This window comes from Psittacula echo (genome assembly GCF_963264785.1).
Source record: "Psittacula echo genome assembly, chromosome: 4".
NCBI lineage: Eukaryota > Metazoa > Chordata > Aves > Psittaciformes > Psittacidae > Psittacula > Psittacula echo.
Window position 1 is genome coordinate 91519675 of NC_137738.1, and position 26791 is coordinate 91546465.

Consider the following 26791-nt stretch of genomic DNA (forward strand, 5'->3'; position numbering starts at 1 on the left):
CCTGGGTAGCTGGAGTTGTGGGAGCTAAGGAATGCATTTTAAGTGTTGGGTAATCAATGCTATTGGTTATAATGTAATTGTAACTACTATTAAAAATAACTGAAATTGGGAATGAGTTTTTGGTATGTATTATGTCGGACAAAAGTCTGTGACCTGAGATTATATCCTGCTTGCTGTCACGTTTTGTCAGTGTATTATGTGGGCTTTCTTTCCCATTTTCGCTTTCGATATGCATGTTCTACCAGACAGGGGATATATAGCCTACTGCAAGTGCTGACACTGCTGAATTAGCCACTGCTGTTTATAGGTTTTTTCCCCAAAGGCAGCAGCTGATAATGACATTTCCAGTGGCAGAAATGGACTGTATCAATATAAGGAAATGAAGGAGTATCTTTACTTTTGTGCTGCTTTTCAGACTCTTCTGCAATGACTACAGCAAGATATAGGCCTACCTGGGACTTAGTACTTGACCCATTAGTGTCCTGCAAGCTCTGCCTTGGTGAATATCCTGTGGAGCAGATGACAACAATAGCACAATGCCAATGCATCTTCTGTACCCTGGTGAGTTTGGTTTTTATTTTTTTTTATTTGGCATAAGAAACAATGCACAATTTTAACTGCAGAAATCACGTGCATTTCTGTTGAGTGGGTTTTTCCCTGAAGTACTGATGCTGCAGTGGAAATAAATACTGTTGCTGCATACTTGGCACAAATGCTAGCAAGTAAACCTTTTCAGTTTTCCTGTCTAAAAAGAAAAAAATAATTATTCAATGCTTCAGTATGCTGCTTTATACAGTTATCTCCTCAGCAAGGTTATTCACACTTTCTTCTTTTATTTATCAGTGGCTTGTATTTAGTTTGTTTTGGGTTTTTCTCCCTTTAAACTAGACTAGAATAGAATCCTCTCAGTGGGAGGAAACCCAAAACATTCATCTGATCCAACTGCCTGGCCACCTCAGGGCTGACCAGAAGTTAAAGATTGTTTTTAAAGGCATTGTCCAAATGTGTTTAAAAGAGTGACAGGCATGAGGCATTGACCACCTCTGTAGGAAGCCTGTTCCAGTGCTTGACCACCCTCTCTGTAAAGAAATGCTTCCTAATGTCCAGTGTAAAACGCTCCTGCAGCAGCTTCGAATCATTCCCATGTGTTCTGTTACTGAATACCAGGGAGACAGATCAGCACCTCCCTCTCCAAATCCCCTCTTCAGGAAGCTGTGTAGAGCAGAGAGGTCTCCCCTCAGCCTACTTTTCTCCAAACCTAACAAACCCAAGGTCCATAGCCACTCCTCACAGGACATGACTTTCAGCCCTTTCGCCAGCTTTGTGAAATATTTTAAATAATAGATTATTATTTTATGATTATTGAGAAGACATGGGGGGGGTTACAAAACGGCAAAAAAACCCAATGAAAACAGCTCAGTTTCTAATACATGTAATATTCTAAAAACTCCAAGTTGTCACAACCAACTTTAAAGTTGATGTTCCTTGGGAAAAGAGAAAGCAAGCATGCAGGCAGGTAAACAGTCTGTTGCAAACACTGTGCCTGTCCAATTAAAAAGTACATATTGCTTCATTATGCACTTTGAAAGGAGTGTTTGCTCAAGCATGAGAAAGTATATAAAATAATAGGCTTCATGGAAAACAGAATAATAGGCTTCATGAAAACTGTTCTCTACTGTCTGATTATTTACAGCTGAGCTTTTCTTGTGTCTCTCCCTGTTGCCTGGATGCAGAGAAAATTTTAATTTCATTTTTCAGTAACATTTAAGTGGCAGCAGAAAATCTGGGTTACCAGATATGTCTTTTCTTCTCTACTTTATCCCTCCTTATGTTTGCTGCCATCACTGATCTTCCTTTTTTTTTCTTGGTAGAATAGGGTTACTGACTCCTACCACTGTTTTGAAAGATATAACCTGTTACAGATATTATTTGCCAATAACATGTTCTTAGGATGTGGCTTAAGTAAGTTTACTGTGGTGATGTTGGTTGTTTGTGTTGAATTCTATTCAGGTGGAATCATCAGTCCATTTTTACCACTTGTATTTAATTGTCTTGAATGGTTCATTCAGCTTTGACCTGTTCAAGTAAATCAGCGTACCTTAGAATCATAGAATAGTTAGGGTTGGAAAGGACCTTTAAGATCATCTAGTTCCAGCCCATGGGCAGGGACACCTCACACTAAACCATGTCACCCAAGGCTCTGTCTAACCTGGCCTTGAACACCTCCAGGGATGGAGCATTCACAGCTTCCCTGGGCAACCCATTCCAGTGCCTCACCACCCTTACGGTAAAGAATTTCTTCCTTATATCCAATCTAAACTTCCCTTGTTTAAGTTTTAACCCACTACCCCTTGTCCTGTCACTACAGTCCCTAATGAATAGTCGCTGCCCGGCATCCGTATAGGCCCTGTGTCTGACTCGTCTGCCATTTGTATGAGCTTCACTACAGTGACATCTGAGTGCCCTGAAAAAATGATTTACCCTAGAGTTTTCCTGTGAATTAATAAGAAATAGTATTGCTCTTGCTTGCATTGATGGTTGGAGAGAAAGAAATAACAATCAGTCCCAACTGCAAGCAGCAATAGCTATAAACCTGTTACAGCCCGGGAATTCAGCATGACTGAAACCCATGGCCTCCATTTCTACCTTGTGGACAGCCTGCTAGTTATTAAATTGTGTAAGAAAATACTTCCATAACGAATCAGGCAATGGTTAAGGAAGAGTATGACAGCTATGCACTGATGTTACTCCAGTCATGATTTTCAGAAACTTACTGTTTCTAGGTATCACCATTGCAATCCTCAATATGAACTGTGTTTTGTAAATTGCCAAATGAAAAGTTACTAAAAAGCAACAGGAGAAAAAAAACGTACTCTTGACTCAAGATTTGGATGGCGTTTATGTACAGTAGATCCAGTACCTTATACTAGGATAAGTGGAAATATAATTGGAGAAATATTTGACCATCTCTGTTTTTTTCTTGATTGACCAATATACAATTTTGTCTCGGCTTCTGAGATGATCTGGTGAATGATCTGAGGTAACTAATGGCCTCTGCAGTGACATGAGCAAATAAGAAAAAGGGTTACGTACATTACAAGTGTGAAAACTTTTTGCTGCAGCTCTCGCTCCTAGTTTCTAGCCCTTCTGCCTAAATCACAGCAAGCTGAGAAAGAATGAGTATGTATTACAAAGAGATTTTTCATGTGCAGTGCTATTGGCATGTAAGCAGAATTTAGATCAACGTGCAGATTTCTCAATCCTATAGTATTTTTATCTGCAAGTCTTCATTCTTTATAACCATAGAAGTGCTGTGGTAGAGATCTCATGAAGGATTGTCTCTTCCTGACACTTATCCAGTAACACAACATTGCTATTCAGAAAGATAGAATGGGGACACTGTTTCCTCTTGCTCTCTGGCAGAGCTGCACATGGATTGAATAGAGCAGACCGCCACTCCTCTGCTGATAAGGCATAGATGCTACAATTTCCCATCGTATTACTTTGCCAGTTGTGGCTATTAGCACAATACTCCATTATGGTTTTTATCATTATGATCGTTAATGTGCACACAATGCTGTGAGTTCTCAAGTTTTGTGTATCTCATCCATTAGGAATGTATCCGTTGCTGGATTGCTTGAGGTATTAGAGGAACAAAAGTCTAGGGAGTAGAAAGGGAAGCAAGCTATCTGCTGCTGGCTTTTTGTTTGTTTTTTCCGGGTATTGTCAAGAGGCAAGCTAGTATCTCTTTTCTTCTGGAATCCTGTTGGCAATAGGATGCGTCTTAACTGTGCTCTACAAATTTTGGACCAAAATGCTTAAAGGTCTTGCTTTTATTAATTCACTTTTCCCTACTTAAATAGCACACAGTACGTAACTAGTAACCCTACACTTCAAGATCATCACTTATCAGTTGCTTGCCTTACCACAAGTAGTTGATTTTGTGTGTTTTCTTCAGAAAGCTTTCCTTATGAAACTTTTATCTCCTCCAGAAGAAAAAGAGAGTGAAGCAAACAGAGCATCACTTTTCCTTTTTGTTTAATTTGTTTTGCAATAATTAAAGCACCAAAATTTTTCAGTTATTTCAGTCATTTTAATTTTCCAGTTATTATGTCTTTGGTTTTTTGGGGGGGTGAGAAGAAGAGATAGGGAGAGAGTAATTCTAGTCCAATTTCTGCCTGAAATCCTGACCACTTTGCATTCTATAATGAAATGCTCATGTGCCTTAAAGGGCAGGATGTTTCCTTGATGTTTTACCAGTTTTATATGTACTAATATTACAACAGGCTTTGTTCCAGTTGATGTTCTTCCATGGAAATCAACCAGATAGTTGCTTAAATCTGTTCTGGTTCAGGATTAGATGTATATGTGTACGTATCTATTACATCATTTATATATGTATAAATAGATGCATAGAAGTGTCAAATAATGTGTTGCAAGTACAGTAATGCCACATTTACTGAAGACAGGCTAAGCTCCTCTTCACATTATGTTGTTTAGTTCTTTTTCAGGATGTTATGTGGTTCTGATCATTGTGGTACTGGATGCTTTGTTGCTTACCTTTCTCAAATTTAAAATCAGTCAAGTAGGCAGTCCAGGCAAGCAAATATTTAGAAGAAGTACGAATCCTGAGAGAGAACTTGTCTTTGATTGGAAAAAATTACTTTGATTACTAATCTGCAACCCCCTTGTTACCAATTGAAGGAAAGACTGCTATTTAGAAATGAGAGAGAGGTTCTACAATCAGAAAGAAGATAACAAAACTAATCTACTTTCTGCTGCTTGTTTGTGATTTCTTGTTGGCCAGTAGATCAACTTTGTGGTGTTTGAAACTAACACTGCTATGCCAATTCTGTATCTGTTTAGTAGACAGTTGTACTCTGATTCTTACCCCCAAGCTCTACATTAAGCCCTTGAGACAGCTGGTTAATCTTCCCTGGACATCTAGGTGTCCCTGAGTTTGGTAGGACTGTGGTTTAGTTCTCTAAGTGTATTCTCTCTCAAGTAGCATGACAGTGGGATAGTGGTAGACTCTCCTGCTATCAGTAGCCCTCTTTAGGCAAATACAGCAATCCTGGTTCATCATGATTGTTCATATATGTCTACTTAATTCTAGTAATTCCTCTAATTGAGCTTCTTCATAGGCTGGAGACCTGAAAGGAAGACCCTGTGATCAGCAAGGAAAATATCCTGCCTGTAACTGGCAGCAGGCATCTTTTTTTCTTTATTCTTTTTCTCTCCCCTGTTGTCATGCTTGACTGGAAACACAGAGCTTTGCTGGCCTCTGAGCTGAATGACAGGAAAAAGTATGATTTACTTAACGTTATCCCTCGCTCCAAATAAGGCAGACAGTGGCAGTTTCTCCTTGCCCTTGGGCAAAGCAGACACCAAAAGCAGCATGGATTGGAGCAGGTGGGCTTGACTGCCTTCCATGTCCCACTTGGTTTGTCCCTGCTTGCCAGGGGGAACCTGCCTCAGCAGGAGAGCGTCAGGCTGAGGTGAGGCTGTCCCCTATTTCTACTAAGAGGAGATGCTCTGCTTGCTTTGGAACAGGAGAGAGGGGGAAATCTAATGGCTTGTGGGATGTTACAGAGCTCTAGGTACTTCTTAGTAGCTGTAGTGTTTTCCTGTTTCCCACCAGCTGCTGGCAAAGCTTACCACTTGCCGCTTGTGCTTGCTTCCCCCCAAACCTTAGCAGAGAATTGATGCTAATCTTGACACGTGATGTGTCGTAGGGGCTTCACAGTTAGCGGTCACTGTGTTGTTATCACACGTCATATGGCTAACTGGGCTCTGGCTTGTCTTGTGAGTGCTGTGATGACAAAAGTCCCTGCTTAAATCATAAGCTCACCTATTTACAGAGTAATTAATGTACAGTTGGGAACTGCAGAACCCTGACTGAAATCTAAGCTTTATCCAGAGCCTTTAGCTCTTCCCTCTCCTGTGATGTTACTAAATGAGATTAACGTTACCCATCTTCATTTGGGTGTTGGGAAAACTAGTTCATTTTTTGTTTGCATAATGTTTTGCATGTAAAAATGAAAGGTTCTTTATGTGCAGGTGCATTGTCCTCCCACTCAAATATTAATTCTGTTCTGAAATAGAATAAATGTTTCTCAAACAGCCATATAAGGGAAGACTGAATTTTTTTTTTTGTTGTTTTTTCCCTCCTGAATATTTGAGTTGCATCCTGCATACGTTGGCATTTGAAAACAAATCTCTTTCTGTAAAGTTTGTTCTCTGTGTTTCTACCAATTGCAGCCCTGAATAAGTAAGAACAAACAGCTTATGCAACCTAATGGAGGGGTAAAAATACAACATGAAAATGTGTTTACATGTACATCCACTTGAAAGATCTAAGATTAAGATATGCACGAACTGCAAGATATTATCATTGTCTCATTTGGCCATTTCCTTCTGTCTACGTATGTGAAAGATTTCTCTGAAGAAATATTGTTCATCTTCTATATATTTTACAGTACACACTTATATAAATGTGCCTATAAAGTCCCTCCAAAAAAACAAACAAACAGAAAGCAACAACCCACCATTTTAAAGGATAGACATAAAGTCTTCATTGCTTTCCCCTTCTTTATTAAGACATTCAACTGGAAACACACTCTTGTTTTTTCAGTTTCATTTAGTTCCTTTTGCTTGGTCCTGCTTGAATTTCCACAGCCATTGATTGCTGTGTCTCAAAGGGTGTTCACCATATTCTAATATTTCTCAAACTGAAGAAGCCATCAGGGCTCCTCTTTCTGCATCCTTGCTTATACATACATTTTTTTTTCTTGCCCTCACCTTCATCATTTGTTGACTGACGGCCTGATGCTGACACTTCCCTGTACTCAAATTGACACAGTTACTCCAACGCAGAAGGCTTGGAGGCTGCACTCAAGAGTGGTGTGGCATCTCATCCCTAATGTGAATATCGTGTCAGAGAATCGTATCATAGAATGATTGAGTTGGAAAGGACCTTAAGGTCACTTAGTCACAGAGATTACTGTGATATTTGTCAAAAGTATTTGGGCGGGGATTGAGCCAAAGCAGCAAAACCTGCATGGCTGTTCACAGGACAAATCACCAGATGTCTCTGCACTAATCACAGTGGCATTTTGCAGAAAGTGAATCCCTGCTCCTGGCAGGCTGCTGGCCATTTCCCATCCTGAAATTCCACCAGCTGATGGGAGCACAAGGGCTTCTGAACAAGACCAATACGTAGGACACTCATATGGTTTATCCTGAGACATGGAAATATTTGTCTTCCCCAGCCAAGACACTGTTTCATCATCATCTAAAGACAAGATGATGTGACTAGATTTAGGCTGACAATAGAGGCTGTAGCAGGGCTGTAGGACAGCTGGTTTAGTTTTTAAAAACTGACAGCACAAAGGAAGGAAAAGGCATTTACCCTTGGCATTTTTGAACAAAAATGAATCTTTGAAAAGAGGCTGAGTGCTGAGCAGGTAGAGTCAGGAAGCCTGCCCAACAGAGCCTTTTTCAAATGACTTGCCACTTTGGGGAAAATGTTTATCACCTGCCATGTTATCTATCTCTGATCCTGTCCCAGCTCTCTCTCTTGGTGTGTACCTTCTTCATAGCACATGAGGCCAAATTTGGTCACTAGATGGATATATCCCTAGTGCAGAGCTCTGGAGTGCCTTGAAGTTGCTTGCCTTGGAGTCAGAGTTTTGTATGCTTGTGCAGTATAATTTTTGCCTCTGCAACAAAACAGAGGATACAAAGGGCAAACGTTCCTATTGTTGCTTTCACATTTGTAGATTTGAAGTATTATATGTCAAGAATAAGGGACATGTTCAGTGTTCTTCCTGTGATTTATTCTTAAGAATGATGAATCAGCTGCGGGGTTAATAAAAATTGGGATGTTGGTAGTGAAGATTTCTTTGAAAGTAGATTAATGTGTCTGAGAAAATGTCTGTAAAGGTGGAAACGATCTATTGAAGTTCAATGTAGTATCACAAAACTTAAACATCTAATGTACATCTGTCTGAGCTCTGGGTGGTTTGTGAGGTTGAATATAGTTTGTGCCCTTGGATTTGGTCAGTATAGTTGACAGTATATGTAATAACAAATAAAAAAATGAAAATCACTCCCATGGTCATGTATATGCCTCAGACTGATCTCTATGACTAAGTGCATAGATATTTTCCAGTAGATCACTTGTTACCCAAATTAAGATTAGGGTGATACTAAAAAGCCAGATTGTAGATCTGATGTGGAGAATTGTGCATGCTGTAGCAGCAGTGCAATAGTATTTCAAAATTGAGCCTGTGATTAAATGGGAATAGATTTGAGGCAGGATTAAAACTACTACTTTACACAAAAAGGCCGTGTGTTAAGTTTGAAAGAACCTTACAAGGTCTCCAAGGAGCCTACCAGTTTGTTTCTTTTCTGTCATGTTTTCTTGCATGCTCTAAGTTTACCACAAAGGTGGATGAAAGTATTTTTGTTTTTCCTATGAAACACAATTTAAATGTGGGATGGCTCATATGACTGGAGTGTTGGAGTGAAAGGAAACGGGCTGTACAGGAAGGACAGGCAGGGGAGAGGAGAGGAGGGGGTGTCACCCTCTATGTCAATACCCAGCTCAATTGCATGGAACTCTGCCTGAGGCTGGATGAGGAGCTGACTGTGAGAGATTATGGAGTCAGGATTAAAGGAAGAGCAGAGACAGCTGACCTTATAAGAGGAGTCTGGTACAGGCCCCCCAACCAGGAAGACTGAGTGGATGAGGCCCTTTATAGACAGAAGCAACCTCATGTTCAGAAGCCCAGGTCTTCATGGGGGACTTCAACCACACTGATACTGTTGGAGTAGCAACACAGCAGGGCACCCCACCTTGGTTATTGTATTCAGCTCTGAGGCCTCCAACGTAAGACTGATGTGGACCTGTTGGAGCAAGTCCAGAGGAGAGCCACGAAGATGATCAGAGGGCTGGAGCACCTCTTCTGTGATGATAAGCTGAGAGCTGAGGTGTTGAGCCCGCAGAAGAGAAGGCTTTGGGGAAACCTTAGAACAGTGCCTAAATGAGACCTACAAGAAGGATGGAGGAGAGACCTTTTACAAGGGCATGTAGGGATAAAACAAGAGATAAAGGCTTTAAACTGAAAGGGGGTAGATTTAGATTAGGTACCAGGAAGTTTTTTTTTCTGTGAGGGTGATGAGGCACTGGCACAGGTTGCTAAGAGAAGCTGTGGCTGCCCCATCCCTGGCAGTGTTCAAGGCCAGGTTGAACGGGGCTTGGAGCAACCTGGTCTAGTGGAAAGTGTCCCTGCCCATGGCAGGGGCATTCAAACTGGGTCATCTTTAAAGTTGCTTCCAATTCAAACCATTCTGTGATTCCTAGATGAGCATCCCTGTTGCTTTTACAAATATCCACCAAAATGTTCAAAAAAAAAAAAAAGATAACATATGATATATGTCTGCAGGAATCTGTGCGTTTCAGGAATAGAGAAGACTCGGGCTCAAATTTTACTGTCATTCTTCCCTCCTCTTCAAAGAAGACTCCAGCTGTAGGCTGCTTTTATTAGGGGTTTTTCCTCTTGTTCAGCTTTGCCTAAATGGAAAGTCTTCCTACGAAGTGTTGTATTGCTTTCTTCAGAGAAAAGCTCTCTAATCCAGAGTGAATTTGCTGTTTGTACAAAAGGAAGGGGATCTATAAGTCTCAGAGTATTAACCTCCACCTGAGACATCAACACCCAAATTAATCTTTCCAATTTTTTTTGCAGTGGAGACATTCAATCTCACACACTCTCTCTCCCTCTGCCCTAGTGAGTATTGCACATTACATCACTATGTACTATTCTAATCTGAAGCTAAAAAGAGCATTACATCACATTACCTGAAAGATTACAGACAATGTCTCCATCAGTAGATTTACCTATTCACCAGACTGCCTGCAGAATTAGCTTAGTGGAATTGGCACAGAGCAGTAGAATAACCTTGGTATTACACTGTCTTAGGTAAAGAAAAGATACTACCTTATCAATATTCATTTTTAAGTTCTGTAGTGAAAAATGCCTGCAGAACATGAAAATACTACAAAATTCTATTAAAAGTAGTTGCAGTAGTTGTTCTCATCTAGGTAGCATCATCACATGATTTTTGAGCTTTGACTTGTTATCCTTTTAGCACAAAACCTACAAATAGACCAAACTGACAACGCATAGCTACAAAACACTCTTAAATAGGTTCTCACTCAATAGCCTTTCATATTTTTCATATTATTTCCTAGAATATAAGGCCAAAAGGGATCTTTGCATTCATCTACCCTTAAGTAATTTGTAATATGAATCATGAAATAACAACCAGCTTTTCCTGACCCTTCATGTGATTGAATTCAAGTTTAGAAAAATACATGTGTGTGTATGTATGTCTATATTTTTAGAAGTTTATCTAATCCTGGTTTGCAGATGATGCAGAATTTGTGAGACCAGCGATTTAGTCTACATGTTAATAATCGTCATACTTGGAAACATCTTACTCAGTTTGAGCTTTCTTCCCAGTGTTGTTTTCCATTTTCCCTCTATGCATTGAAGTTTAGGCTCATTAATTTTAGAATCAGATTTTGGGGTTCAAAAATATTAAGAAAAAAAATCTCCCTTGTTGAAAAAGCATGTCAGCATTTCCTTGTGTTCCTGAAGTGTGGTGCAAAAGTCTTAGTGATTGTCAGTCCAAGGTGAAGGGTTATTTATCTGGTCAATATTTGTCAATCTATATATAACATTCACCTTTACCAAATTCATTGTAAAAAAATTTATTCCCTTTCTTTTTCAGAACTTGGTAAATGCTAGATTTCTTCTATTTCTTTTTTTCCTTTTCAATTTTATCAGTAGGTGTTTGGGTTTTTTTAAATGTTTCACCAATACCAGCATGTGATGATTTTGTGTGTAGTGCACATTCCGTTTTGGGATGGCTGTGGCCTAGTGCCAGCACTAAAATACACTTAAAGTTTTAAGAAATAAATGATATGGTGATGATATTCTTGGCTTTGCAGTCCTGTCATGCTTTTTTGGCCTTTCCAAACCCATTGACTTATTTATAAAATTTCCCATATGACTTGGCACTTGCATCTGCAGCGCTAGTGCAGTTAGAAATCTGCATTTTGACAAAATCCACCTAAAAATAGTTAAGAAAATAATACAGGACTATTTTTTGCCTTCCTAACTCTCCAATAAAAGGTGGTATCTTGAAAAGCCATTCCTTGTCTCCTGCAATAATAGCAATAACACGGTCTTAAAAATAAATTTGTTGTAAGTTTTCAAAAAGTTATGCTCTTATATTTAAAAAAAGGGAGATGTTGATTAAAAGTATCTTCAGGTGTTTTTAATTATGTGCATTCTGTATTGTAAAATTACCTAAGGCACCAAGTGAACACATTTTTCTTTCAAAGTAGATGGTAGACAAATACTGCCTCATATGGAAACAATGAAAGTCAAATTCCTTTGTATGAATTATGATGGGTTTTATTTGGTTTTGGGTGTCAGAAAAAATAAGTCAAAGCACTATCATCAGAAATAGGCATAATTGTTGTTCAAATTCTCCTAACAGAAAATTATTGTTTATACTGAGATTTTGCTGTGGCCTATGCAGATTTGTTAGAATTGAATGCAGCAGAGTAACATTATGAGTTATAGTTTGGAAATTCTGAAAAAAATAATTATTTTGATTCTCACAGGGTATTTTGATCTTTATAGCGATAGGCAAAATGATATACAGCTCTAAAGCAATAGCCCATCATCAAGGGTCATTGAATATACCTTTCTGTGTGGCATGTCCTTGATGTACAGAGGTTTGAAGTACAACACATATTGCAGAGCTTATATATAATATTATATTAATTATATTAATACCAAGTATTAGGGTATGGTTGGCAGCTTCAGAAAGGAAGTCGTTCCTTTATTAGCCATCTATCGCTAAGGTCATAGCAAAAAAACCTAGATGTTCCTAATTTATATAGGTAGCTGATAGTAAAACTGCTGCTGAGTTAGGATCTCAGTTGATCTGGGCCAAAACTTCTCAAACTGGATGTACTCCTGCTGTTTGTCATGGGGATAGCAAAGGACAGTAGGATTCTTGGATTATGAGGTGAAAGAAAAAGTCATCCAGGCACCAGAAAGGACAATAGTGATGTGCAGGAGGAGAACAGGGCAGGCATGCAGAGTGTGCATATGCAGGGAAAAATACAGGTGTAATGCTCAGGGGAGCTAACCAGTCTCTTCAGACTGATCTTAGCAGTAATTGGAGCTTATGATGCATTTTGACCTGCAGTTTATATAATCTTATATTAAGTTTAAAATATAGTTTATGTAGTCTTCATATAGTTTACACATAACATATATTGTGCAGTGCTTTGCTTTTCTTTGTCTACAGAAAATTACAAGCTATATGGCAGGTTTTGTGGGATTTCCTGTATAACATTCATATATGGTGGTATATTGCCATATCCTTTTAATTTAAAAATTTGTGAGGTTGTAAAATGGATGTTAGTGTATAGATCTGTATAGTTAAGGAACCAAACAATCTTGGTAGTGTCCTAGGGTTTATGATAATTGTTCTTCTGCTACCCTGAGTCATTTGATATGCTGAAACTACTGCCATTACCTGTTCACTTATTGCAACTGCAACATAAACCAGAGTAACTTGCCTTACAATTGTTATAAAATGACATCTTTCTTATAAACCTCTTTTAGAACTGAAAGGCCACAATAAGGTCTTCCTGGAGTGTTCTCTTCTCCAAGCTGAACAATCCAAACTCTGTTAGCCTTTCCTCACAGGAGGGGTGCTCCATCCCTTTAGACAGGTCTTCACTGTTCCAAGTGAAAATTGTTAGAGTACAGAAATGAAGTACAAAACTGAGTGCAAAGAAAATGCTTCCTCTTATGAACTACTTAATTCAGCAAAGAGTTATTTTTTTTCTTTTTTTGTGCACTGGTAAATCTTACCATGGTTTCATCATGTCAGATTAAGCACATAAGTGGAAATGTGCAGAATAACCACCATCAGTTTTTGACAGGTTTAGAGTATATCCAAGTGTGCCTTGCTTTAAATATCATTTACTTATTTAACTGCTGAAATACAATGAGGCTTTGGAGTTTTTTAAAGAAAGGAAGAAGTGGAATTTAGCAAAAGTATTGCTTCAAATAAAAGCAACTTTCCATTGACACAGGTCCTTTAAAGGAAGCCTAAAGATGCTCCCCAGCATAATGGTTTAATAAAGGGTCAATGTGCAACAAGAAGGTTATCTTGTGACCTTATTCCTACTTCAGACCTTAGGTACCTAATTTCAGCTCCTGTTTTCTCTGAAAAAAAAGCCCATGTCACACAGTTCATTTTGAAAGTTGTTTGGCGTGACTTACAGTCTCACATTTTTTTTTCATCCTGTATACTGCTTTATTGCCTTAATGGAAGGGGTATAAAGATATTTTCTTCCAGGATGGGATCAGCTATAAGCTGCATAGAAAATGAGCAACAATTCATCATCTTTTTGTAGCTGTTTTGTAATGAATTTTTCATAGTGTATAACTGAGTTCTTGATCCTACTATATTTTTGATTGCATGCTAATGCATTTACAGTACTGTAGCCAGTTTAAAATTTACTGGCACAAGTGGCACGTCTTGTGTCTGCTCCCAAGAGAAGCCACTGGTGCCCTGTGCTTCAGATTCTCCTGCTGAAGAAGGTTGCTCCTTCACCCAAGAATTCTCTGGAGTGAGAGTCTTAAGTGTACAGGGTGTTTTTTTTCCTCTGCTTAATTTGGAGTGATAATTCTTGGCCTGAGATAGCATCTGCGTTCCCAGAAGGTGTAGCATAAGAAGTGCACTTTGGCCGTGCTGGTTTTGAGGAAATAGGGGCCAGTGCCACATATGAGGAAGGGGAAGGCCTTTGACTGTGCTCATAGCAGAGATGAACCGTGTCATTCCTTGGAAGATATGAGGAAAGGGAAACAAATCAAATAGGCTCTGGAAGTGGTCCCAAACAGGTTGAAAAGGAGAATTACACGTTAATGATTAATGATGACAAAGCTCATTCAGCTTGAAAAGTACTTTCTGTAAGCACTAAGTGCTGGCATTAAAAATGTATGTATGCATTTTTGCTTTAATCCACACTTGGCGTCTGCAAATGGAGGGGAAAAGGGAAAGCCAACACTGTCATTATAGCAACACTAATACCTCTCTGCAGCTGAAATCGCAGTTTGCCAAGGCATGTGACCTAGGTTCTGGTTCTTGCAGAGCTTAGCCTGCTGTGGTTGCTGCTGCTAGTGGTTCTCTTGAATTGCTCCACTACCTGCCCTGCAGAGCTATAAATGAGCCTTGGAAACCTTCTGCAAGTCAAACGTCTAAGTGAATCGTTCTCTTCATTAAATCCCTACTGATAAAAAGGAAGACTATAATCTGTCACATGGATTTTTTACACATGTAATGCTTTTTAAGATATCTATTATCAGATATCTGTTTTTCAAAAAAAAAAAAAATTAAAAAATAGACCTGCTGTCTCAGTTGAGTAGGAGACACAGGGGAGGGGACTCTGACAGACATAATTTGTTGTGCTGTTAAGGTGGTGGCATGTTGCCACCAGAAAAGCTGTATACTAGAGCACCAGAAAACATGTGGGTAGGAAGTGAAGTTTTTGCTGCAATCAAGCTGCAAAAGGTAAAATCTAGAATAAAGCATTAATACAGGTAATAGGGGCTCTGAAAGGAGATGAATAGACATCCAAGAGGCAGAACAGAAAGAGAAGAGGCTGAGTGAGCAGACTGAAAGTCTGGACCTTACAGCCACAAGCCACATGCAAAGGGTTAGATTGGAGATGTGCTCATTGATGGGCCTGTTCGATGATGTGGTTGGAAGGAAGAAGCGGCTTTGTGCTCTGACCTGCAGTCCGGCATGCTGCACTCGGCAAGGTCGATGTAGCCCTTTGCCTTCTCAGGCTGATGATCTTAAGGTACTTTCCAACCCTAGCTATTCTATGATTCTATGATGGTGAGTCAGCAGCTGCATACCTTTTGCAAGTTCTGTCTGAAAATGGTACTTGAAGTCCCTGGTTTGCCAGCTTGCTGCAGAGTGTGTAATCCTTTTCACCTCCCACCCAGCTGTATCCTGAGCTTGTTTTGTATCTTCAAATCACTCTGCTGTTGGTCTAGCCTCGCTTTTTATTCACGTATCTGGTAACAGGGAGTTAGGGGCTTACTTTCTGGAGTTGTCTCTAGTTTGCCACAGCTAGCTGAACTGACAGGCAGGGTGACAGCACCACAGGGTGACCCATCTGCTGGAAAGCAGACCCTCAATTGCTCTTTCTGTGTAGCATCAAGCTAGTATCTCCATCAGTCTCTTTGCCTCCCCAGCAGACACTTATACAGTAGCTCTCACCATGATGTGGGAAATGCGGAGGTGGGAGGGGATGGTTGCTGTATAAGAATAAGGAGGTTTGGTATTAATTTGCACTTAGTCTAAAATTTCCACCTTTCTTCTCCATTTTGTTGACAGTCCTGCAGTGCACTACTGTTAGATGCTCCATTTTCAGTTATGACTTCGGTAAATTGCTGTGGTTGCTAGGGGAGAAAAGTATTAGTATTACCAATATTTATTATTTGGTCCCCATGGAAACTGTAGTTCTCTGGAAGTCCTAATTCTCATGGTTTTCTTTCCTATGAGAAAGATACGTCTTTAACCATGAAGTTCAGGTAGTTATTTTCTAGAAACAGAAGGCAAGATGCACCACTCCTTTTTGCTTTTTGGTATGCTTGACAGATGTCTGTCTATGGATAGTTACTGCTTACTAAGCTGTGTTGTGGTTTCCAGTCACATAAAGATTTTTGAAGTGTGGTTAATCTAATTTTATAGTCGTGGTGTTTTATTATTTTTTCCCCTCCTAGCTCCCTGTTTGATTTATCCTTTTCCCCATTACTGTTATTACTTAACTTGCTTGCATATTTTAAATTGAGGAAGAGTTATTTGATGTGGAAATGAACTTGCTGTTTGCTATTTAAAGGCACAACTGTGGCAAAAGCTGTGAGCGTGGCCCATGGCTGTGAAAGGGGGACAGTAGTATTTGTATTTTCAAAGAATTCCCATTTCAAATGAAAGCGGTTAAAATAGTAACTGGTTTATTCTTGGTAGGACTGTTAACTCAGTCTTTGGCTTTCTTACAGTGCCTAAAACAGTATGTGGAGCTTTTGATCAAAGAAGGTCTAGAAACAGCAATCAGTTGCCCTGATGCTGCCTGTCCAAAGCGAGGTCATCTGCAAGAAAATGAGGTATGCTTTTACTACAAGTGTTACAGCTGCCATTGTTGCCAACATACATTTTTAATACCCTCTAAATGTCACATATTTTTGTTTCCATTTGTTGAAAATGCCTTAGATTATTGCTGTTCCTAATTGGAAATTTGTCTTTTCCCTCAACAGATTGAGTGCATGGTTGCATCAGAAATCATGCAGAGGTATAAGAAGCTGCAGTTTGAAAGAGGTAACGCATGTAACACTACCCACTGCAAAGCTGTGGGAGTGGTATCACTCCAGAGCGATCCCATAAATCAGAATCTGACTCTGCACAGTAGCATTATGCATTAATCATTTGGTCATCACAAAACAAACCACCACCACCAACAAAAGAGTGAAAAAACCACAAACAACTGCAACAAAAAAACCCTAAAATTGATTCTGTTCTTGACTGGATGATTCCCAGAACTGCAGCATTCTGGGAATGAAATAAGGAAAGAAAATTGCTATGTATTATATTGCTCTATAAGGGGGGGAGTGACTTCTATTTCTGATTTTGCTGTTTGACTACCAGTACTCCAGGGGCTGGGAAGTAGACTGACCCCTTTTATGGAGCCACCATTATACCCTGTGATGCCATCTGGTGCAGAATTGCTAAGCTCTTCTGTGTGTGTAAAATAAACCTTGTTAATTTTTATGAGATATAAGCTGACTGTGTGCCTATGGGGATGTGGAACTGTGTGGCTGTTGAGAACTTAAAGTAAGGTTTGCTGTGGGCAGCCTCCAGCCTAGAAACCACTGAAGTCATTGGTAGATTTTTATTGACATCAGTGGGCTTTGAAACATGCAATGACTTGCCAGAAAGTAGCCTCCAAGAAAGGACTGAGATTGTAACAGTCTTATTCTATTGCTAATCATATGGTTACATTAGGGCAGAGGCCAACTTGAAATAGAGTCCTAATGGACAAGGCACTGTGAAAACACTTCCTGATAGGTTATACCTGCATAGTATATGCTCTATTTAACTTGAGATACAACTGAAATAAAATGCAACATCTCATTCTCAGAGCAAGTTTAGTTCAGTTAATGAAAGCAGGCAATTAGAACTCGGGAAACCCACTTCAGTTTGGTGCCTGTTTGCAAGGCAGGCCAGATTTATGTCTTCAATGGGTAGCATAAATTAAAAGGCTTCTTTTGAAAATGTGTGTCTTCAAATGCCCTGCCAGTCAACCTCAGCAGGAATATATTGTTATAGAAGGCCGGTCTTGTAACCACCATTGAATTTGGTCTTTTATGTCCCGTTGCAGAAGTGCTTTTGGATCCATGTCGGACTTGGTGTCCATCCTCTACTTGCCAGGCAGTTTGCCAGCTCCAGGAATCAAGCCCACAGGACCCCCAGCTGGTCCAGTGCAAAGCCTGCGACATTGAGTTCTGCTCTGCTTGCAAATCTAATTGGCATCCAGGTCAAGGCTGTCAAGAGAACATGCCAATCTCTTTTCTTCCAGGAGAAACAAGGTGAAGTATTGCAAAAGATCAATTATTTAGAAATTAAACACTCCATCTTTGAACAAACTGGAATGTGAAAATAGCGAAGAGGCTTACCCTGATACTTTGTGTTAAAGCCGCTTCCTTCACTTACTCATTCATATTCTTTTTAATGTTGTATTCCAAAACTGGGTAGCTCTTGGCAGCCTCACTCCTTGCCAACATTCCCAGCAAAGCACTAAGGAGCTACTTCAGCCTTTGCCCTTTCACCCCAGTGGAAAAAATACAACATCCAGGCAGCTCATGAGCTTCCCTTCAGAGAAAATCTTGCTGCTGCTATTCTGGATGGCATGAAGGGTGGTAACATCATGCCAGACAGTGATTTTTTTTTTTTTTTTTTTTTTTTTTTTTTTGATACCCTGTCAGTCATCCTAACTGCTGCATATTTGGCTAATGATCTTAAGATCCGTTTCAAGCCATTTCCAGTGGCATACTGAAGCCAGTGAATAAGAAAGGTCGTTGTGCATGTGGACCATGTAATGTCTGGGCTTGGCCAGCCTTGGACCTAGCTATTCATAACTTGCCTTCTTCTTTCATGCTTTGCTGTAACAGATGACTAACTATGATGATGTCATGATGTGTTCTTGGTCAAATGTAGTAACTTTTGCACATGCTTTTTGTGTGTGCTTGACCAGAACTGCAGCTCACTAAACTTCATGGCAAGGTAAAAAATCTTTATCTGTTTTCCTGAGTGTTTTGGTTGCTTTTAGGTTTTATTTCATGCTTCATTTTTTACTCCATTGAAGTTAATTTTACCATTATTTTAGAGCATAATGTGCCATTAGCTACTGTCTGTTTGGAGTTTTGTATACAGTTTATGGTTTCAAAGCATTTTTCTGTAATACTGTTGCTTGTAGTGTGACCAACAAGTGTGTGTTTTTATCCTGCCACTGGGCAAAGCAATCAATCAAGGGTCAGTCCTGTTTTCCAGCAAATTGTTGCTTCCCCATCAGTCATTCTTGTATCTCCCTCTGGCAGTAGCTGCTGGAAGTGTCATTTGTTAAGGTACAATTTGGTTGTTAGTGCGCAAAAATCTGCATTTGGTAGAAAGATGCTCAAGGGAAATGTTCTTCCAGTGTTTCCGCATTCCTCTGCTTTGTGCCCACTGTATAAAAGAACATCCTGTGGTTTTGCACAGTCATGCAAGATGAGGAGAAGTGGTGCTTGCCCTAACTCATGACCAGTGACTGGTTAGGGTAGTGCTAGAGATGAAGAGATCAACTTGGAAAGAACAGCATGCTCTCCAAACCTCATGGTTCCCCATGTGGAGGGAGATTCCTAGGGAGGATCCTTAAGGAGACAAGCAATCTATCCCTGGTGCCCGAGTCTGAAGGAATGTGGTCTGGGCTTCTTGTGTCATTCCGGGATTGCTTCCTCTTCTGAAAAAGAAGGGAGGAAAATGGTCTAGACATACAAAGCATTTAGGTGTGAACAGGAGATAACTATCTAATATCTATGTCGTGGTTTAAGCCCAGGCCGTAAATCAGAGCCACGAAGTCCACTTCCCCCCCCACCTTTCTTCCCTCCGCTCCTGGAGGGACGGGGAGGAGAATCAAAAGAATGCAACTCCCACGGGTTGAGATAAGAACAGTTTAATAACTAAGGTATAACACAAATCACTACTGCTACCACCAATAACAATAATGATAAAGGAAATAACAAGGAAGAGAATACAACCGCTCACCAACCGGTACCTCGCCCCCACCCCACAGTACTCTAGCCCTTCCGGGAACTCTCAGTTCTACCTCCTGGGCATGACGTGCTGTGGTATGGAATACCTCTTTGGCTAGTTTGCGTCAGGTGTCCTGTCCCTGCTTCCTCCCAGCTTCTCCACCTCCCTGGCAGAGCATGAGACTCACAAAGTTCTTGGTCAGTCTAAACATCAGTGTTATCAGCCCTGTTCCCAGGCTGAAAGTCAAAAACACAGTGCTGCAACAGCTACTAAGAAGGAGGAAAAATGACTGCTACTGCTGAACCCAGGACAATCTATTACTATCAATAGATAACAAAACCAGTTGGCAAACTATGTGGTAAAGAAAATGTCCTAATCTTACATAGGCACTGTAGTCATTAAACACTTTTTTTTCTTGAGATATGTTTGAAAAATGAAGTACAGCCAAAATAATCTGATTAGTAAAAGTGAATTCAATACCTGGATCTCTAGTTATTTTTTTTTAATGAAAAAGTAGACTCACCTTCTTAGTACAGTTCTTACTAAACTGACACAGCCACACATCTTACTAATTCCTCATTCTGTCCCACAGTTCAGTTTTTAAAATGGAAGAAGATGATGCCCCAATCAAACGCTGTCCAAAGTGTAAAGTTTACATTGAACGAGATGAAGGCTGTGCCCAAATGATGTGTAAGAACTGCAAACATGCTTTTTGCTGGTACTGCCTGGAATCTCTTGATGTGAGTACATGCCATACACTCTGGTTCTCAGAAGCTTAGAATTTCGTTGCATTTCCATCCATCTGTCTTGTTAATCAATTAAATAGTAGTTCACGAGCTTCTGCCCAGCTTCATGGACTACAACCTACCAGAGCTGATTCTGGTAATTTGATAGGATTTCTATGCTCTGTTTTACTTGTCTGACCTGTGTGATCTCAGCATTTTGCTTATGTGAGTCAGTAAATAATTATGAAAAAGTAAAATTTTATGAAAATATTCTGTTTGCAATCTTTACATGGAAACTAACATGTGGGAGAGGTCTTTTATTTTTTTTTTTTTTTTTTTGCTTTATAATACTTCACTTAATACTGACTTTCCAGGGCTCCCCTCCTTGAAGGAGTTACCGGATGATTATAACAATGTTCTTAGTGTGTGGAAGTTTAACAGACAAACTCTAGATTCGGTGCGTCACCATGCAGGAGACTAGCAGTCAGATTTGTTTACTGTTCATTGTATTCTGTGGGACAAAAAATAGATCTGACATATGAAAAAGAATACAGTGTTCTCCTATCATCAGGAATTTGTCTGTCTATAACCTGCTGCTGTCATATGTTTATGTTATTTTAAAAATCAGCCTGTTATCCTGCCCAAGGATCAGAGTATATATAATATACAACATCTGTTTCCATGCCATCTGTTTTATTTTATAACATTGTTAACAATAGCAAAGGAAATGTTTTAGGCTCCCGAAAGCTATTCAGATCCCGTGGTTGTCCCATTTGAATGCTTTACAGTCCTAAAGTCTCAGGCTTCTTTCGTGCTCAGTTAAAAAACTGTGTTCTGTTGGTACTAGGCCTGCTGTCTTGGCTGGTTTGGAAAAGGTCAGATAGGGGCATCATTTATCAAGATTCTGTATTTTTCTTCTTCAGCTAGTAAAAGGAACCAACTTTGGGAAGTCTGTGATACAAGTATTCCTTTTCCTTTGCTCTTTCTGTGTGTGTGCAAGATATATGCAGTGGTCATCTTATGTTTTTGGATTCTTTTGCTAAACTCCATGCTAGCATTTAAATATGCAGCTTGAGAGCCTTTGGGAGAAGAATTCATTATAGATATATAACATTTGCTAAACAAACCTTTTTGTGAAGACACTTTAACTGTAAACAAAGCCATTTGGAAAGGTTGGACTTGACCATATCCACTTTGCTAAGCTTTTATCTTTCTGTGCAATTCCTGGTTATAAGTTCTCAGGAAATAGTACTTTATAACTTGAAGAAGAGTTTGTACCTCTGTTTATTGCCTACTTTTTCGTTTAATATTTTGTAGGATGATTTTCTCCTTATACATTATGACAAAGGACCTTGTCGAAACAAGCTGGGCCACTCCAGAGCATCAGTTATTTGGCACAGAACACAGGTAAAGCTCAGATCTTTAAAAGCTCTTTACAGATCTATTACTGTCATAGTGCCTTCCTTTGCATACTCATTTTAATACCTTAGGATAAATTTCTTGTGCCAAATGGTAACTGATTTTCATAGCAGCTCTAAAGAGGGCAGTAGCTTAGAGAGGTTAGCTATCCCAGAGAGGACAGTCCTTGACAAAAAGCCACTGCGAACTAGAAAGGGTATGTTTGTAGAGCCAGTTAAGTGCCAATCCAGGTATGTTCTCAGTAAACCTGGAGGATGAACTAGGTTGACACCATCCATGTTATTAACAGGAAGTTCATCATGCAAGAGATCTTTAGCTCCAGATTCAGAACTGGAAATGAATTAACCCAAGTATGCTAGGTATCTTGTTATGGACTCCAGTTGACTCATTCATGTAAGTTGGATAGAAGGTAACCCCTCTGAGTTTATCAGTAGTTGCAAACACAGATTCAAGCTGACGAAGAGTGTGGGGATACCTGTTATAGTCTGGATCCAGTTTTGCTGCACCCAGAGTGAATGCTAGTAATGAAAAAGCTCTCTGCATTACTTTCTATGCATACAATATAAATGCTAGTGTGTGACTTGGTCCAATCTAGTGCCTTCATAGTCATTTCAGAGATACAGGGACATCTGGGTGTCTGAGTCATTTCTTCCTAAATTAACTGTATGCTAGTAAAAAAGCTACCTTAGCTTGAGATGAAGTGCTTTGCTTGAAGTACAGATTTCTTTCCGTTTAACTGTATACACCAAGTCTAGAGAATAAACTCCAAGCCTGGACAGGCAGCTCAACTGAAATAAAAGGTGAAGGATTGCATTCTTCTCCCTCTGCATTCCTCTCCCTCTGTTCAGTCCTTGGTGCTGAGTAATCTACTGGATTTTGCTTGGCTTACTCAATGGTATCTTAGGAAGTGTGTGGCTACATAAGCTTTCTTGATATATCTGTAATGTGAGGTGATTAATCTGATACTTGGAATCTGTTCTTAGCCACAGCATTTGTTGCAAATATGTTTGATAGACAGTATGCTTGATGTTTTGGTCATTTTTAAGAAAGAAAGTGATAGTTTTTTACCAATCAGGATATAATTCTGCTAAACCCACTAAAGCTAAATCAACTTTGCAATTGTTTCCTTATGTTAAGTCTCTTTTGAATATTTATCCAAGGTAAACTGAAGTGAGCATTTGGTTTGTTTGTGGATTTAAAAAAAAATATTTGTTTTGGCCAGAGGGGATGGCTTGATGCTGAGTAGGGCAGCAACTTCTTCAGAAGCAACAAAACCAAGTAGAACATGAGTAAGTAATACTCAGCAAGCAGTTTTGTTTAAAAAAGAAATAAAAAATGTAACAAACCCCCCCAAATAAATAAATAAATAAACCCAAATAAAATGAAACTTAATGAATTCTTTAATGATGTATTGAGGCTGGAAGGAAGGTGTATATAGGTATCTCATTAAAATTACCAGTAGTCAGGCAGGTCCACTTGATTGCTAACTTCCAGCTTGGCTCTGTCTGACCAGTGCACACTTAGCCCAGGCTGCAAAAGAGTTGCAAAAGGCTGCAAAGAGTTAGCCAAGATCATGCTGTCTCCAGAAAGCAGTATGGCAGTAGTTGCAGCTCACAGCGTGCAAAGGAGATGAGAATTTAGCTCTGATTTACTTCTGTAGTAAATAAATGCAGGGATTAATAAATGGAAGTTGCATCAGATTGTCAGCACCTCCAGTAAAAAAAATGAGTAATGAAACGTGCACAACTCTGAAGCTGAAAAAGAAATTGCTCTTGGTAAGTAGAAACACTTCTAGGGCAAGGAAGTTTGACCTCCTTATCCCTGGACAGCAAAAAGCCAAGATTGAAAGAATTTGGCTAGCAGGAGGCAGCAGTGACTGCTGTCCCACAGCGCCATCTCCCGCAACCGGCCTTTCCTTTCAGCCCCTGTCCAAAAATCCCTGGATAGTGGAATTGAAAAAAGAAATACATAGTAATCAGAACGAGAAATTGTCCGTGGCCGACAAAAATACGAGTAAATCATTCCATCCATACCATGGCTAATTAAATATTTGCCAGTTAATTGAAGCAGTATATCTAGCCCTGGCTAGAAGAATTCTTAATGAGTACTGCACTCGAATTTCATTTTGCCTTCTGTTGTGAGGTTTTGCTGGCAGATTAGCATTCCACTCCTGTCTTCATTATTCAAAATTATTCACAGACACTCTCATGTGAATAAATCTAAATTATTTTCTCAAACAATTTGTGGGCATATTGTTGCAGCATTACTGTTACAGTTGCCTGTGACATATGGGAAACTTCCTCAGGCAATGAATGTCAACTTTAATTTTTTTAAGTAATTTTCCAAATTTAAACACTGTGGAAACTAATAGAGTTTGGCACTGACAAGGTGGGTGGGTCTGTAGTCCTCTGCCTATGCTGGGAAAAGGGTGATCAATGAATGTCAATGAATAAAGATGCTTTTAGATAGAGTTAGGTCATGTCCTCTGAAGCAGCAGGATGAGCTCAGGTCTGACTGCAAAAAGCCATTGCATATGCAGAGTCCTCCTATAGAGTTTGTAACTGGTGGCTGAGATTCCCAAACTTGTTTTCCTGCTGGTGGGAAACTTGTGAGAGTATTCACAGATCTCTGTGAACAACGCGAAAACCTTTGGAGCTTTCACCAGTAAAAAAGGGAACACCTTGAAATGAGAGTCTCTAATTCTGTTGTAGTCTTGATCCTGATATTTAATATTTAGGTTTGATCAAGAAGAAAGTATCTTGCTTGTTGCTTCATTAGTTGTTTGAGATACAGCAAAACTGGAAAAGGCAAATAAACATCTGCATCACTTTGTATGATGGGACTGAGTTGTGCAGCATGGTTCTGACTGGAGCAAAGAAACATGAGCATTCACTCTCTGATATCAGTCATGGTTACTGATCGCAGGAGCTGACTGTAGTGTACAACTGGGGGGAAGTCCTGGCTCTGGTAGGGTCAATGGTGTTTGCTGAGACCTTTTTGAAGGGCACTAATGCTGGCAGGGTGTCAGCAGAATTTAGACAACTGCTATCCCTAACACAGTGCTATTCCTTTCTCTTGCAGGTGGTAGGAATTTTTGCAGGATTTGGTCTTCTACTTTTGGTGGCCTCCCCTTTCCTTCTCCTTGCTACACCATTTGTTCTGTGCTGCAAGTGCAAATGTAATAAAGGAGATGACGACCCTCTACCTACCTAGACCGAGAAGATTGGACTCATCACAACATGTGTTTTGATCTTATTGTTGCTGTTGATGTTTCCCTCTTGCACTTACATTGCTGTAGCCTTACTTGCCTCATTCTGCTTTTCATTGACACACAGTCTTGGTTCCAGGAACTGTTGTTACCTACTGTTGCATAGATCAATCAATAATAGACAAGGAGGATAATGGAAGGCAAAATTGGTGCTAAAGGGAGACCATGGACCTGGGTAGCTATCTGAAATTAAGAGGTGATAATGCTAAAAATAATACAAAAAGTTTCTGCTGCCCTGTGGTGGACTGGGAAGTGTACTGAATGATATCAGCAAAACAAGCTGAAAATGCATACAAATCTAACCCTCTGCATATCTGTTCACTTCCAAATTTGGTGTCTTATTCCTGTATATATTTAAGTTGCCGATCATTTAAATCAGTCAACTTATTGTGACTTTTACTATGTTTACTACGCATCTGTTTTTGTTAAAGCCATGACAATATCCTTTTTAGTACCTATTTTTTCAAGTATAACAAAATCAGTAAGGTGCATATAGGCCATCCTATGCCTTTCTTCAAATTTGGGGAGGGTTAGAGGGACATGGTTGGTCCTGTTGCCTTCCAGAAATTTTATGAAGTCTTATAAGAAATTTGTTAGATTGAAAGCTACATTTAAAAATGAACTGATGAAGCGGTAAGGTTGAGTGGTGACACAAACCTACTGTCTAATCACAGTTCTTTTAAAAATGCATTGATGGTATTGATTACCGCTGGACCACTAGTGTTTTTCTGAACTGTTATTTTTTGCTGTTGTTTAGGGTTCTGCTACACTTATAGGGCTACATAACTTCTAATCCAGGTATCTTAATCTTTTTATATATAGAGATATATATATAATCCTATTTAAACCAAATGTGTAAATAGCTGTGCTATTGAAATATTTTGGAAGTTCAAGGTAGCTTGCTTCTGTCTTTAGGGTAATTATTAAAAAAATACAGGACTAACTTTACTATTTAGACTCTTAGGTTATCAGTGAACCTTTCCTTTTAAAGTATAAAAATGTAGCAGGGTTACCCCTGTAGTTAATAATAAAAATGCCTGGGATGTTTGTGGAAGTTGTACTTTCCTTTTAAACTATTTAGCCCATTTTCAGAGTTAACATTGTATGATGTATGGTGTGTGCTGTTAATAACAATACTGTGATGAAACAGCTTTTATTTGAAAAGTAATAATTTGATTTGATAGTTTTGCAGCATTTTCAGTGCTGTATTTCCAGGGTGGTAAGGCATGCTAGTCAGCATTGTATTAATCATCATAGCTTCTCTTTAGAAATATTTTGTTGAAAACCATTTTTCTCTAATTTCAAAAGCCTACAAGGGTTTGACTAATAACTTCTTACCATGAAATATGAAGCACCTGAATGTGTATGTCTGTGTGTAGTACTGAAGGAAAACATTCTTCTGAATGGCCATGGACTGAAGTTTGACTGTGTATTTTTCATCATTATTTATTTCTGTGCATTATCGATGTACTGAGATGGATAAATAGCCAGGATAAATTTGCACTGAAAATATATTAAGACCCTTAAATGCAACTACTTCTGGCTGCTGCCACAGGCTGGGAGTATGTTTTCACAGCTTAAGGATAAGGAAATGACTCCTTTCTTATTATCTTTTGTTTTGTACTGTCTGTCTGTTAAATAAAAAGACTGCAGGGTACAATTTTGGAAAGGACCACTGTCTTTTTATAAAGCTACTCCAGAATTTCTTCTCCTCCCCCTTCTGGCAAGTTTAATAGTATCTGAATTCAAACTGTGTGTAACCACAGATTTTAGATCCAGGAGCTGAAGATTATCTGCAGTTTGCTTCTTTGGCTTGATTTTGATGACTGAAGAAAAAGGATAGCTGATTTCCAGCAAGTCTGAACTCCTTGTGGTATCTTCAGATTGTTCATGGCAATGCACAGTTCAGACCTTTTGTTATCAG

At 39.4% G+C, this 26791-nt stretch overlaps 1 protein-coding gene across 1 annotated transcript; it reads left to right on the forward strand.

Moving 5' to 3' along the window:
- The first annotated feature begins 350 nt into the window (after window positions 1-350).
- On the forward strand, window positions 351-26488 carry RNF144A (ring finger protein 144A). The gene is made up of 7 exons (XM_080616287.1): window positions 351-561; window positions 16170-16274; window positions 16425-16485; window positions 17546-17753; window positions 20048-20195; window positions 21498-21587; window positions 24681-26488. Exons 1-7 carry the CDS (start codon window positions 427-429, stop codon window positions 24810-24812), a joined length of 879 nt encoding a protein of 292 aa, XP_080472413.1. The 5' UTR covers window positions 351-426; the 3' UTR covers window positions 24813-26488.
- Window positions 26489-26791: the final 303 nt, after the last annotated feature.

Coding starts and splice junctions, on each gene's coding strand:
- RNF144A (XM_080616287.1), top strand. CDS start 427: ATGACTACAGCAAGATATAGGCCTACCTGGGACTTAGTACTTGACCCA. Junction 20,196..21,497: donor ACTGCCTGGAATCTCTTGAT/GTGAGTACATGC, acceptor AATATTTTGTAG/GATGATTTTCTCCTTATACA. Junction 21,588..24,680: donor TTATTTGGCACAGAACACAG/GTAAAGCTCAGA, acceptor TTTCTCTTGCAG/GTGGTAGGAATTTTTGCAGG.